This window comes from Setaria viridis, chromosome 9 (assembly GCF_005286985.2).
Source record: "Setaria viridis chromosome 9, Setaria_viridis_v4.0, whole genome shotgun sequence".
Classification (NCBI taxonomy): Eukaryota; Viridiplantae; Streptophyta; class Magnoliopsida; order Poales; family Poaceae; genus Setaria; species Setaria viridis.
This window is the reverse complement of record NC_048271.2, coordinates 52,027,724-52,041,430: the sequence shown is the minus strand read 5'-3', so window position 1 is coordinate 52,041,430 and position 13,707 is coordinate 52,027,724. Positions and strand designations below refer to the sequence as shown.

The following is a 13,707-nucleotide window of genomic DNA, read 5'->3' as shown; positions in this document are numbered from 1 at the left end:
ACAAATGTTGCTACAAATCATCACCTCTGTGGAGGATGTTGTTCTAGTGGAGGACGCATCTGATGATGAGGAAGCTATCTTAGATGCACATGTGACAATTGAAGACCCCATCTTTCTCATCACCATCGAAGATAGCCCTTCCTATTCTATGGTTGAGGTCAAGATAGAAGAGGCTCCAATGATAATAGAGGATCCACCGATAGAGGTTGTGTCTTCTCCATCCACCAAAGCTAGGAAAGGTGAGGACCTTGGAAGTCCTCTTACACACACACCCCTTCACCACCGTCCTAGCAAGACGTCGATGCAAACTTACGATAAATCGTCGCTTCGTCGAAGTGCTCGCATTGCCCAGCGTAAGGTGTTAAAAGATTTGGGTATTCTTGGGAATGACGGGAAGCTCAACGAGGATGTAATTCAAGACTATGCAGACCGCCTAAAAGAATTGTTGCCATCAAACGACCTCAAGCCACTTATGAATTTGAAAGGTCATGCCTTCTTGGAGTTGTTGGTGGAACTTTCTTTTATCTCTGTGTTAGGTGTTGCCTTCACTGAGGATGTTGTGTTGCCATGGCTCATGCTGTGACTGAATGAAGTTGTTTGTTGGTGGAGTTGTTATATTAAGTCGTAGTTTAGTTTGTAACTTTATATTTCTTCTGTTGTCAACCCCTACGAGGTCATTATTGTCTAGCCTATCTGTTGTCAACCCCTACGAGGTCATTGTTGTCTAGTCTAGTTTTTTTCTATATTAATATAATCTGCAGCTCCTGCTTGGTTGGTTTTAAAAAAAGTGTTGGACTGTTGGAGCCAGTTGTTGTGGCTGGTAGTTAATTTGTCTTGGGTTTGAGGGTCTCGGACGACGGTAAATAATAACAAGAAGGAAAAGGACGTCCAGAGAAAAGCAGAACCTGTTGTGGCCCATGGGCCAGCTGAGCGGACGTCAGAAGCCCTTTGAGGAGAATTTATTTATTTTTTTGGGGGGGGCGGGCTGGGCTGGGCTGGGCTGCACGGAAATGCTTCGCCAAATGGGCCGGTCCCGTTATACTAGCGCCATATAAACCATCAATCAACTGTTTGAAGGAGTATCGTGTACACTTTTCTCAAATAAACATTTTTAAAACAAAGAAAAGAAAAGGAACACGGATGGACATGTACACAAGATCATAGAGCTCCTCTTTACCCGTTCCTAAAGTGGTATCACTACGTATATATACGAATATGAGTGATACCAAAATTTGGTGCTTGAGATTTTTTTTTAGTAACTGGTACTCCTTGAGAAGTGAGATATCAGTTTCCTATATGTGGAGTACCAGATCATTTTACGGATTCTGTTAGCTCATGGTACAACAGCACTCAAAACTGCAAAGTCCCGGAGCACCTTTTGGTATAGATTGAATAGGCAAACACGAGTTTTCGGAGTATTGTTCTTTGGAACTGGAGAGCTCGGTATCTGGTCTAACTGTTTGCCTAAACAAACAACTTCCTTTATTAGATGAGCTTTAGCAGACAGATCACTAAAGCTACTGTACCTACCACATGCATGAACAGTGCAATCTGTCCAATGTGGACAGATTCACCAACCAAGCACGGTGGGAAGTGGGAACTAAAAACATTTTAGAAACATTAAGGTGCCACCAGGGGGCAACGGATTGACTCCAGGTCTTTACTTCCCTCTGCCACCTGCTTGCCGGTAGCCTTCATCTTCTTCCGCGCGCTCTCGCCGTAGAGGTAGGAGACGAAGCCCCAGAGGCAGAGCACCAGCGCGATGCCCTTGACCCCGTCGAACTTCTCGTGGAGGAAGATGACGGCGAGGACCTCCGAGAGCGGCAGGACAAGCGCGATCATGATGCCGGCGAGGAGCGACGAGGAGCAGACGATGAGCCCCATGATCCCCAGGTTGGAGAGCTGCCACGAGACGGCCCCAAAGATGAGCAGCAGGTAGTAGTTGGTCTCGCCGAGCCCGAACGCGGCGGCCTCCGTCGGTATCGCCTGGAAGTCCTTCGCGATGGCCATGCCGACCAGGCACACCGCAGTGCCGGCCGCGCCCATCACGGCCTGGATCTGCATGACCGTCGCGTACGACGGAGGCGGCGCTCTCGCGGCGGCGGGGCCGCCGTCCCGGCGCCCGTACCTCGACATGGCGACCTCGACCAGCGGCAGCACGAGCCCAATTAGCGCGGCCGAGGACATGCACTCCAAGAACCCCGTCCAGTACGCCGTCGAGCCTTCAGCTTGTGCCTCCGTCTCCGACGACGGCGCGAACCCGAGCACCGCCGGGCCGATGGTGAGCAGGACGACCGCGTTGACCGAGAAGGGCGTGAAGCGGAGCCCGGCGAAGAGGAACGCGGAGACGGCGTTGAAGGTGAGCTGCGTCGCCTGCAGCAGCGAGGACGTGGACAGGGGCAGGGCCTGCGACCCCAGCGAGTACGCGAAGCACGCCACGGCGAAGACCGCGCCGAGGACGGCCACGGCGCGGACGAGGCGCGGAGGGGGGAGGTGGTCGGCGACGCCGCCGCCAGCGCCGTCCCTGCTCCGGCTGCGGAGGAGCAGGGAGGCGCATATGGGCGGGAGGAGGAGCGGCCAGCCGGACAACTGGATCATGGTGGAAAGCCACAGCCTCCGGCCGCCGTGGACGAAGTAGGCCCGGATGAGGAGCGACCCGCCGGCGCCGAGGAGGACGAGGAACGCGCTGAGTACGACCAGCGGCGACAACGAGCAGCGCGGCGGCGTTGGCGCATTGCTTATGCCTTGCATTGCATGGAGTAAGTGACGACTGGCGATATGGTGTGGATGACTGTGGGGAGTCGATGGTGCTTGCATAGATGCTGAGCTCTTTGGCAACCCACCCTAAACTTTAGTATCTATTCTCATAGGATGTTTGATACTAATTAGGAGTATTAAATATAGTCTAATTACAAAACTAATTGCACAGATAGAATTTAATTCGCAAGATGAATCTATTAAACCTAATTAGTTCATAATTTGACAATGTGGTGCTACAGTAACCATTTATTAATGATGGATTAATTAGGTTTAATAAATTCGTCTTGTGAATTAGTGTAGGGGTTCTACAGTTAGTTTTATAATTAGCTCATATTTAATTCTCCTAATTAACGATCGCACATCATTCTCCAAAAATTTAATATCTCGTATCCAAACCACCCCTTTTCATAAATCCACACGCATGTGCCGCGTGCGACTGCGACACGGACGGGGACCGCCAGTATCGGTCGGAGGCGGATCCCGGCGAGCCAGGGGCCCCATTTGCCTCGTGGTTCACGGGGTAGGCCCAGTAACTGGGTAGAAGACGTTCACACGGCGATTTGATTAGTCGCGCGACGTCACGTCGGCCGTGCGCGCCCACAGCCCAGACACGGCCCACGAGAGTGCCATGCATCAACGCAGAGGTCCCGTTTGGTTATAGGGCGGACTAAAATTCCGGTGATATCGAATATTTGAAGACTAATTAGAAGAACTAATTATAAAATTAATTCACGAGATGAATCTATTAAACCTAATTAATCCATCATAGCACATGTTTACTGTAGCATCACATTGTCAAATCATGGACTAATTAGGCTTAATAGATTCGTCTCGTAAATTAGCCTCCATGTGCAATTGGTTTTGTAATTAGTCTATGTTAAATATTTCTAATTAGTATCTAAATATTCGATGTAATAGAAATTTTAGTCCGGACTGAAGAACCAAACGGGCTAAAGCGTTAACGCATCACCTCGTACAGACAAAAGATTGGAAATAAAGAAAAAATCCATAACTTTCCAAATAAATTATCCAAATCAAGTATTGATTGTACTGTTACTTGCGGCAAGGAACACAGCGGTGATCGAAAATTTTATTCAAATACTCTGTTTTTTTAAAAAAATTAAAACTACAGATTTTTACGAGATTCTCTCCTCAGTGCCTTGCTTCGATCGTACTGAGCCATGATTCACAAAGTCTCGTGATGTCAATGTTGGTGCAGGATTTTTTTACCCCCCTCGCAGAGAATCAAGCTTTGATGTCAATGTTGCAGATGCTGTTCTTTTAAGACGACGTCTCGCATACATTTCTGCGGCGCTATCTTCTTCGCCTCCAGTTTCTTCTGCGCGTTCTCACCGTAGAGGTAGGACACGAAGCCCCACAGTGAGAGCACCAAGGCAATGCCGTTCGTTCCGTCGAACTTCTCGTGAAGGAAGATGACGGAGAGGACTTCGGACAGCGGTAGCAGGACGGCGATCATGACGCCGGTGAGCAGCGACGACACGCAAATGATTAGGCCCATGATCCCCAGGTTGAAAAGCTGCCACGAAACGGCTTCAAAGATGAACACCAGGCAGTACTTGGTCTTGCCAAGCCCGAACTCGGGGGCCTCCCTTGGCATGGCCCGGAAGTCTCCCTTGACGGCCATGCCGAGCAGGCACACCATCGTGCCAGCCGCGCCCATCACGACCTGCATCTGCATCACCGTCACGTAAGGGGGTGGCACTCTCGCGGCAGCTCCGGTGCGCCGGCCGTAGCGCGCCATGGCGACCTCGACGAGCGGCAGCACGAGCCCGGCCAGCGCTGCCGCGGCGATGGCCTCGCAGAACACTGTCCAGTACGTCCTCGAACCTTCGCCCGCCGGCTTCCCCGACGGCGGCCCGACCCCGAGCACCGCCGGGCCGAGGGTGAGCAGGACGACGGCGTTGGCCGAGAACGGCGTGAACCGGAGCCCGACGAACAGGAACGCGAACACCGCGTTGAACGCGAGCTGCGTAGCCAGCAGCAGCGAGGACGTGGAGACGGGCAGCGACTGCGCTCCCAGCGAGTAGACGAAGCACGCCACGGCGAAGAGCCCGCGGAGCAAGGCCACGGCGCCGACGAGGCGCGCGGGCAGGAGGTGGTTGGCAATCCCTTCCCTGCGGCCGCGGAAGAGGGAGATGCAGATGGGCGGGACGAGGAGCGGCCAGCCGGAGAGCAGGCTCAGGGTGGACAGCCACAAGCGCCGTACCCCGTGGACGAAGTAGACGCGGAGGAGGAGCAGGCCGCCGGCGCCTAGGAGGACGAGGCAGGCGCTGAATATGACCAGCGGCGACGGCCAGCGCGGGGTGCTTGGCGGTGTTGGCGCATGGCTGGTGTCTTGCTCTTGCATGGAAGAACTGCAATTTGTCTTTGTGTTGGCCATAAGGTAGCGATGGACTTCGGTGCAAAGTGCAAACTCGGCAATCTATGGGTCGACACAGTATGCCTCTACTTGCCTTGGACAATAGCTTGTGGTCTAATAATGGCTCTACTTATAGGATGAATGGATGGTTGATGAGTTTTTTTTTCAAAACGAACTGGCACGAGAGCTGCCTGTTATATTAAAAAGAAGCGATGATCAGACGGGCACAAATAGTTTAAAAAATACAACACCTCAATGAATGGCGGATAGCGCTCATACTCACGAAAAGAGAAAACTTGGAAACTACTGGCGGCTGTCCTAGCTACCACCAGGTGTTTTGCCCCTGTTGCTATCCACATGGATGCCTCGTTCTTAATGTCCTGCATGAGCTGTTGTGTTGTAGACTCCCTGCGGTCGAAAATCCTTGCGTCGCGTTCCTTCAAGATGACCCAGCATACGAGGATGATTCCTTATCTAGTCCGCGTCGGTCTTCGCCAGCTAGGTTTGTCCACCATTGGTGGATGGAAAGTTGCATCTGCCAGCTCGCGGGTCGGAGGCCGCCACTGGACACCCATGTCGCCATCTCGTTCCATATTCGCTTGGTGTAGTGGCACTCTGTGAACAGATGGCGTCCTGTCTCCTACTCTCGTCTACGTAGGGGGCAATGCCCTGAGTTTGCCTAGCCTTACACCTGTAGTATGTCTGTTGTCCAAACCTGGTTCTGGATGGCCAGCCAAGCGAAGGATTTGCATTTTGGAGGAGCCCAAGTCTTCCAAATGAGAATCTTCATGTTTGTCTTCTCAGCTCCGATGAACTGCACTCTGTATGCTGAACCTGCTATGTACTCCCCTTTTTTTTGTGAACTTCCAAGAGATGGAGTCTTGCACATTTTCCCTTATGTCAACCTCTCTTACTGCCCTCCACAGTTTGATGTATTCGATGAAGTGCCGAGCCAAAAAATTCCGTATGGTGCAGATTTATGTCGCGGACCCAACTGTTGTGAGTTAACGCCTCCTTCAATGACCTTTTTTTTCTTCCTTTAGATCTTGAAAATATTTAGTGCTATATCGCAAGGTCGTCATCCTTGTAGCCATGAGCTCTTCCAGAACAAAGTTCGCGCACCGTCGCCCACAATTATTGAGGATGCTGTCGCGAATAGGAGCTTACCTATTTTGTTGCAAGGTAAGTCATGATCATCCCAGCACCTGCAGTCTTCCACCCAATCTTTCCATAGCCAGCGTAAACGCAGTGCTCGCGCGAATTTGCCAAAGTGAAGGATGCCCAAGCCCCTCAAATTGTTTGGATGAGTTGATCTTGGCCAATTTACTATGCATTTGGCGCCTGTGAGAGCCTCGGATCCTGCCCAAAGGAATGTCCTCCTCTTACTATCTATTTCCTTTAATACGCTCTTCAGCGCACGCAAGGCCGTGAGGAAGTAGACAGCTTGTGATGTGAGGACTGATTTGACGAGCGTCAATCATCCCGCGTAGCTAATATTCTTCCCATTCCATGAAGTCATTTTTGCCGCCGCCTTGTCCACTAGAGGTTGAAAGTCAATGCGTCGAAGCCTTCTAGTGGTTAGCGGAAGACCCAAGTATTTGATGGGGAAATGAGATCTTTGCACTGGGAAGTTATAAAGGACGTCGTCCATGTTCACGCTTGCACATCGAATTGGTACTACCATTGATTTGTGGAAATTGGTGTCGAGACCTGTGGCATCACCGAAACATGAAAGAATTTCGACCAGGGTGGCTATGTCTGCTTGCGTTGGGTTGACAAAGATGGTCGTGTTGTCCGCATACATCGATATCCATAGATCATTTGCACGGCCTTGTAATTTAGAGAGTAGCCCTCGGTCAGTTGCTAATTTCAGAAGCTTCTGTAGCGGATCAATTGCGATGACGAACAACAAGGGGGACAGTGGATCCCCCTATCTCAGCCCCCTCCCATGTTGGATAGGCCCGTTTGGCACCTCGTTGAGTAGGACGCGTGACGATGAAGTAAACAGGAGTGCAGCTACCCAATTGCACCATCAAACAAGGAAACCTAGTATTTGCATGAGAGAGAGAAGGTAGTCCTACCTGATGGAATCGAAGGCCTTGGCAATGTCCAGTTTGATTAGCAAGGCAGGGCATTTACTTCACTGGAGACGTCTAGCCGTGGATCGGATATACATAAAATTGTCGTGAATGCTTCACTTTTTGATGAATGTGCTCTGGTGTCTGGAGACGATCGTTTCCATGTGGGGCGCTGTGGCGGATCCACTTCGGATCTACCGGGTTAGACATGTTTTAGCCGCCTGATATGCGACGCTCATGCCTAAGTCGGGTAAACACGAAGTGCCGTCGGATTTTCCTCCGATTTAACCACTTGAACAGGACCGATTTAGCAGACTCACACGAAGGTGAGCAGTTCCAGAGAGTACAACAAGTCCACCAAGTTAACAAATTAACAACTGAATTAATTAGTTTCGAAAAGAACATCAGAGTTTTACAAGATTTCGGAAAACAACAGGAGATAAAACACTAGCGGAAGCAATCGTCGGGGTCGGATGTCCTGGTGAGGCCGGCCGGGACATCACTGATCCCTCTCCTCGCCGTCCGAGGAGGGATCCCACTCGACCGTCCACCTCGGCGGGAGCTGGGGCGGCCAAGCGCCGGCAAGAGAGGGGTTAGGAGCAGCAGCTTCACCTGAAAAATAGGAGCCACAAGAAGGCTGAGCTACTAAGCTCAACAAGACTTAACCGATAGGAGTAAAACTACTCCTCCTTCTAGACATGCAGGGCTTTTTGGCTGAGGGGTTTGTTTGCCCAAAAGCACTAAGTAAAAACCCTATTTTCAAGTTTTAGCTCCGGTTCTAGGTTCATTTACCAGTCTAGGTTTTGCAACCTATTCTAAGCAATCATAGAACCAAACAAGATGTGTAGATATATCAACAAACATGTCATCATCAGATTCCTCATTTACTCAGGGTGACATAGCGATCAAGCAATCTCAAACTGTGAGAGGCAGATGAATCGATTCGAGTTCTTTAACCATGCATCGTGAACCTAGCCCCACGACATCCACGCACCCGGAGGTCGCTTCCTGTGTCGGCCGTCCCCATCAATCCCCTAACCCGTGTCGGGCCCATTTCCTTTGGTGCAAGGTTCCACAGACCCGGCCTCTGCCGTTCTGTGACCACGCATGCCACCACGTGCAACATCCAGCAGGGGAAACTCCGTTCCAAGAACAATGGGGCGACCGCTCACGTCTAGGTTCAATCCGGTACTAGGCTTCCTCATCCCATACTAAGTATGAGGCTAGTACTTTCAAACACTTGATCACGAACACCACCACTGTCGGGCCTTAGCAAGTTTTCATAGACAGACGGGGCGACCATCCGTCCACCAAAGAGTTACCAAAACCCTGCCCTGTCCATCGTCCTTATAGTTATAACAAAAAGGTAGACATCCAACTCCTACAACTCGCGAGTGACAGGAAATCACTCGGCTTTTACCGTTTCCTAGTTAAGAAATACAACTACTCGGTCCAACAGCTAGTGCTCAGATCATGGGGATAACTAAGTCATGCATCTAGGGTTTCAAACAACTCCTATACGTAAATGCACAAACATGTTACAGAAGGCATGCGCAAGTTTGGTAAAACACGCAGGGTTTTCATGCAACCGGGGCTTGCCTTCGAGCAAGGAGGAAGAGAACTGCTCGACTTCGGGGGCGACTTCGACTTCGGCGGGCAGGAGCTCAGCTACAGCGTCGTCTTCTGGCACCGGGTGTAGCTCGTAGAAGCCGTCGGCGAGGCACAGCTCTACACGAATGCAATGCAGGAGTTAGCTTAGACGGTTATTTCAACAGCAACACTTGCTCGCCTGAGCCCAGAAACTCGCGACAAAGAGCAGGAGGGTGGGGAGGTTCAAGGGAGCTGGTGAAGATCAAAAGACAAGGGTCGGAAAGGAACTTATGATCTGACCCTTGAACTAGAGGATGTGGCATACTAGGGATCCTCAGACGCAAGCGCTGAAGGGTTCCTAAGTTTTACACATACACCCTCGGGTTGAAGAAAAGGATCACAGTCGAACCCTCGGGCGAGGCGGATAAGGGTCGGCGGAACAGATAGGGTCGGGCGAGACAAAACCGGGGTCGGGCGGATAAGAGGGGTCGGGCGAGGCGTACTGGGGTCGGCAGCTTACCTTCTTCCTAAAAGGAAAGCTTGGGGTCGGGAAGAGCAGACTTGGGCGGAGGGATTAAAGCTTTGAACAACGGCTAAGACCGGTAGTGCTCCGGGAGCGGCGATGCTTCTTGCGGATCACAAGTAAGCTTTTACGCAGCACGGAGGAGCAAGCGGCTGGGTGACTTGGAAAACTGAGGGGAGCTGAGGGAAGAGTTCCTCAAGAACTTGGCGTGTGGCGCTAGGAGCTTGAGCAGGGAGCAAGAGAATGGCTGAAGGCAACAATGGCGGAGGGAACTCCGGCGGCTGGTGCATTCCCTTTTATAGCTGCTGGAATGGGGAAGGGAAGCGGCGCGGGAGAGAGAGAAGGGAAGCGGCGCGAAGGCCGGGGAGAAGCAATGGAGTGCTCTGCCGGGGCGACGATTGAGCGATGGGGGTGGTGGTGTAGGACTCGGGGATGACGCCAGCGGTCATTGGGTTCTGCCGTCAGGGCGGCGCAGGAGCGGGTATGCCGGTGGTTGAGATTTGGCGGAGGCGGGTGTCGTCGTGCGGAAGATTTGATAGAAGCGACTGGTTAAACGGCGCTAGAATCGAGGGCGCACAGGTGAAAAGACATGCAGCTGCGGGCGCGCGGGCGAGCGCGGAGCAACAGATTGTCGGGCGGCTTCTGACAGGGCGGGGAAAGGAGTTGTCGCTGCCGTGGTCGGGGTTGGCGATGGAGGAATCGTCGTGTAGCGGAGACCGGGCGGCGCGACTGTGTTCGAAGTGACGGAAAAGACGGGCAACATCGGGCTCTGCGGCCGGGATCTGGCGGTGTGATGATGAGCGCGGGAGGCGAGGCGCTGCAGAAAGGTTGCAGAGGGGCTTCCGCCGCCATTGGGGAAGGGGGCGCGTGGATCCATTCGGTCGCGAGCCAGAGACAAAACTGAGCGGCGGGCATCGGAGAAGATGAGCCACGCGGCGGGGAGACTCTGAAGCGGGCATGCAACTCGAGTGCACCTGCCACGGAAGATCTGGGGGAAAAGATCTCGCGGGTCCACTGGTGGGACAGAACGGCATTTGTGAAGGACGTAGAAGGATCTGACGGTGGGCTGGGTTTGCCGGGGTCGGGACCGAAGCGAGGCGGGGAGGGGTCGAGTCTCAGGGCTCGGGGCCGGGCGGGAGGCTGAGCACTCAAGCGCGGTAAAACAAGACAGACGATCAGGGCTAGGATATAAGGTTAACCCGGGGGATTACGGGCCGGTCATCACAGGCGCTAGCCACATTGCCAAAGCTTTTGCGAGGATTGTGATGAACGAATGAATCAGACTAATTGGGCAAAAGTCACTGATTGAGTTGGCCTCCTCCTTCTTGGGTAGCAAGATGATGTTGGCTGAGTTTAAAAGGCTCAAGTTGTCTGTCCGAAGGAGGTAAAACGCATTTGCCGCATTCATTACGTCTTGCTTGATAGTCTCCCAGCATTCTTTGAAGAAAATTTCGATGAATCCGTTCGATCCTGGGGCTTTTTTGGCTAGTAGGAGGTGAATGGCTCTTTTGATTTCCTCTTTGGTAAATTGGGCTTCCAAGTCGTCTAGGTTGTGGCGCTGCAAGTTTAGCATATCCCAATTGATGTCATTCTTGCGCTGCGGTGATCAGTGGAGGGCATTCTTGAAGTGTTGCTGAGTGACTGCCGCTTTTTCTTCATGGGAAACAGCCCATCCGGAATCATTTTGCAGTCTTTGAATGTGATTATGTCTTTTGCGTGCATTTACTTTTCGATGGAAGAAGCGCGAGTTCGTGTCTCTTGCCTTGAGATTTGTTATACATGATGCTTGTTTCCTTCTCATTCTTTCAACTGCAGCTAGCCCTAGTTCCCTCTTTTTGAGTTGTGCTCGTAGTTGTTGCTCGCCTTGGGTGAGTGGTCGGTGCTCTTGCGCGATGTCCAGACGCAGTATGCCCTCCATTGCCGTATATAGTCGTTGTCTTGCATCAGATATAAGACCACTGCTCCATACTCGCAGCTCCTGTTAGGTGCGGAGGAGTTTATGGTACAGTATGTGGAAAGGGTCGTAATGTTCTATTGGTGCATTCCGTGCGTTCGTGATGACTTCTTTGAATCTTGGCAATTTTGCCCAAAAATTTTCAAATTTGAACGATCCTGGCTTTCTTGGCCCCGTGGAATTTGATAGTAGCAACGAGTAGTGGTCGGAATGTGACGTTGATAGCACTTGCGGTGTGTTTCACCTGAAGCTTATGTCCCAGTCGGGGTTGCAGAAAAATCTGTCTAGCTTTACCATAATTAGTTGCAATTGTTCATTGCTCCACGTGAATTTCCGATTTTGTAGAGGAATTTCCTTAAGGTCGCACCTATCGAGCGTGTCCCTAAAGTCACTCATAAGCCATCGGTTGAGGTTGTTGTTGTTTTTATCTGAGGCTTTGTAGATGAGGTTGAAATCTCCCACAACTAGCCACTTGGTTGGTTCAACAGGTTTTTGTGCCTGAAGTTCGCTAAGGAACCAATGCTGCTCGTTTTGACGTGAAGGGTCATAGACTACCATGAGTCTAAAACTCTGTAGGCATTCTTGCAGTAGGACATCTGCCATTATGCTGAAATCGCCTATTGCGATGTTGGAAATCTCAATGTAGTCTTCATTCCATAGGAGGAGGATGCCACCTCTTATTCGTGACGGACCCCAAGCCGGTTTGTATGCGTGTTTACGCATGCGGTAGCCGCCGAGGTACACAGCTGTGAACGAATCGATGCTGGCTAATTTGGTTTCCTGTAGGCAGGCTAAGTGGCATAGAGTGGAGTCCATGAACTGGTGCACTGTATCTTTTCTGGCTTGCTGGTTAAGACCTCTCATGTTCCAGCTAATGATATTTAGGTTGACGTCAATCATGAGGAGATGGAGAGCTTAGGAACGTTTGACAGGCAATTTGTGGATGTGGGCTCGAGCCATAACCGTTGCGTAGCGTAGTCGTTGCCCAGTCAAAATTGTCGTAGGGTATCGTCTTAAAGGTTACAACCAAATCAAAGTTCTGATCGTAGATTGTTGTGTTAAGAGTTACAACCCAATTGAAAGTTGAGGTAGGATACGTGAGGCCTCCGTAGAACGCTGCCTCTGGGGAGCATGACAGTATATGAAGTTTGCAATTCATTTGCAACTAGAATGACACACAGTAGGGGCGGCGTGCGGTCATGCCACTGCTTGCGCGGTAGCCATCTCCCCTGGAAGGTCGTCAACCCCTTCACCCACCAATGCAATCATGGCATCGTCCAGCTCATCGGCGTCAGCGTTGTTGATGTTGAAGATCTCTGTCAGTGCCGGGATAATGTCTTGTGGCAGTGGTCCTGTGAACATAGCAAGGAACTCATGCAGGGCACTCTCCACAGGGTCAAGTTCATCACCTAGGAGTCTAATTTTCCTACACAGGTTGCGTTGCGCTCTCTGCATTGCCATCATAGGGCAAACTGTGGAGAGATGAACGTTGCAACGTACCGAAGTCATGTCGAAAACACGGCGCCGGCGACGATGAACTGGAGCCGGTGTAGGTGAAGATGCTCTTGGCTGTTCCAGTGGTGGCAGAACCGGCTGTGAAGGCATGGTGAAGAGACCTGCCACGCCATCGGTCGCCAGGCATCTGCTGTGCGGTCATGTTCTGCTTCTGCCTGCAGGGCTTGGTCGTCGATGGCGCTCTCCGTATTCAACGGCGCCGCGAGGAGGTGTTAGTGCGTACTGGTGATGCTTGGCCCCTGCTCCACAGGATGCTCCACAAGCTAGTCACTCTGGAGTGTGTGCACGAGCGGCTCCAGGTGAGCAGAAAGCCTATGCAGCGCGTCGTCCACCTCCTGGATGGATGGGTTGTTTGGGGAGGCAAGGCAGAGGTGATTCTGGTGATAACTCGATGGAGAGGCACATCCAGTTGAGCGTTTGGTGCTGTTACCTCTGTGTTTTCATTTATGTTGCTATTGTTGTTGAACCAGGCTTCATCCCCGATCGAGTCGATGATGCTTGATGCCTTCCCGAGTATGTCCAGTATCGGGCGTGGCGCCGCTGGTGGGGGATGCCTCTGCAAGTTGAATATCTTATGTGCTGCTTCCGCCATAGACCCAACCTGAAGGTCGAAGAGGAGCTTGAAGTCTGTAGCCTTGCGGTTCACAACGCACGGTGAGGCTTCACCGTCCATGCTTCGGCGCCTGCCTCCCTGGTTGACGTTGCCCCCATTGCGATGGTGCGGCGTGTCGCGCTCAGATCCTCTGGAGTCCCTGGAGTCACCGTGGCCACGTGTCTCATGGTGCCATTCACCGTTACCATCATCATCGTTGTCCTCCCGCCACCCCTGCCAGTTGTGGAAGTCAGGGTGGTTGTCGCCGCCTTCACGCCATGCACCGCCACGATGGTTGTTGTCCCTGCGCTCATC

The 13,707-nt window shown here is 51.9% G+C and overlaps 2 protein-coding genes across 2 annotated transcripts; both read right to left on the bottom strand.

Annotated features, from left to right (window-relative positions):
* Window positions 1–1,448: 1,448 nt before the first annotated feature.
* Window positions 1,449–2,819, bottom strand: LOC117836417 (purine permease 3). Its single transcript, XM_034715840.2, has one exon. It carries the CDS (start codon window positions 2,815–2,817, stop codon window positions 1,621–1,623), a length of 1,197 nt encoding a protein of 398 aa, XP_034571731.1. The 5' UTR covers window positions 2,818–2,819; the 3' UTR covers window positions 1,449–1,620.
* A 998-nt stretch (window positions 2,820–3,817) lies between these two features.
* Window positions 3,818–5,245, bottom strand: LOC117839961 (purine permease 3). The gene has a single exon (XM_034720407.2). It carries the CDS (start codon window positions 5,159–5,161, stop codon window positions 4,019–4,021), a length of 1,143 nt encoding a protein of 380 aa, XP_034576298.1. The 5' UTR covers window positions 5,162–5,245; the 3' UTR covers window positions 3,818–4,018.
* Between the last annotated feature and the right edge of the window lie 8,462 nt (window positions 5,246–13,707).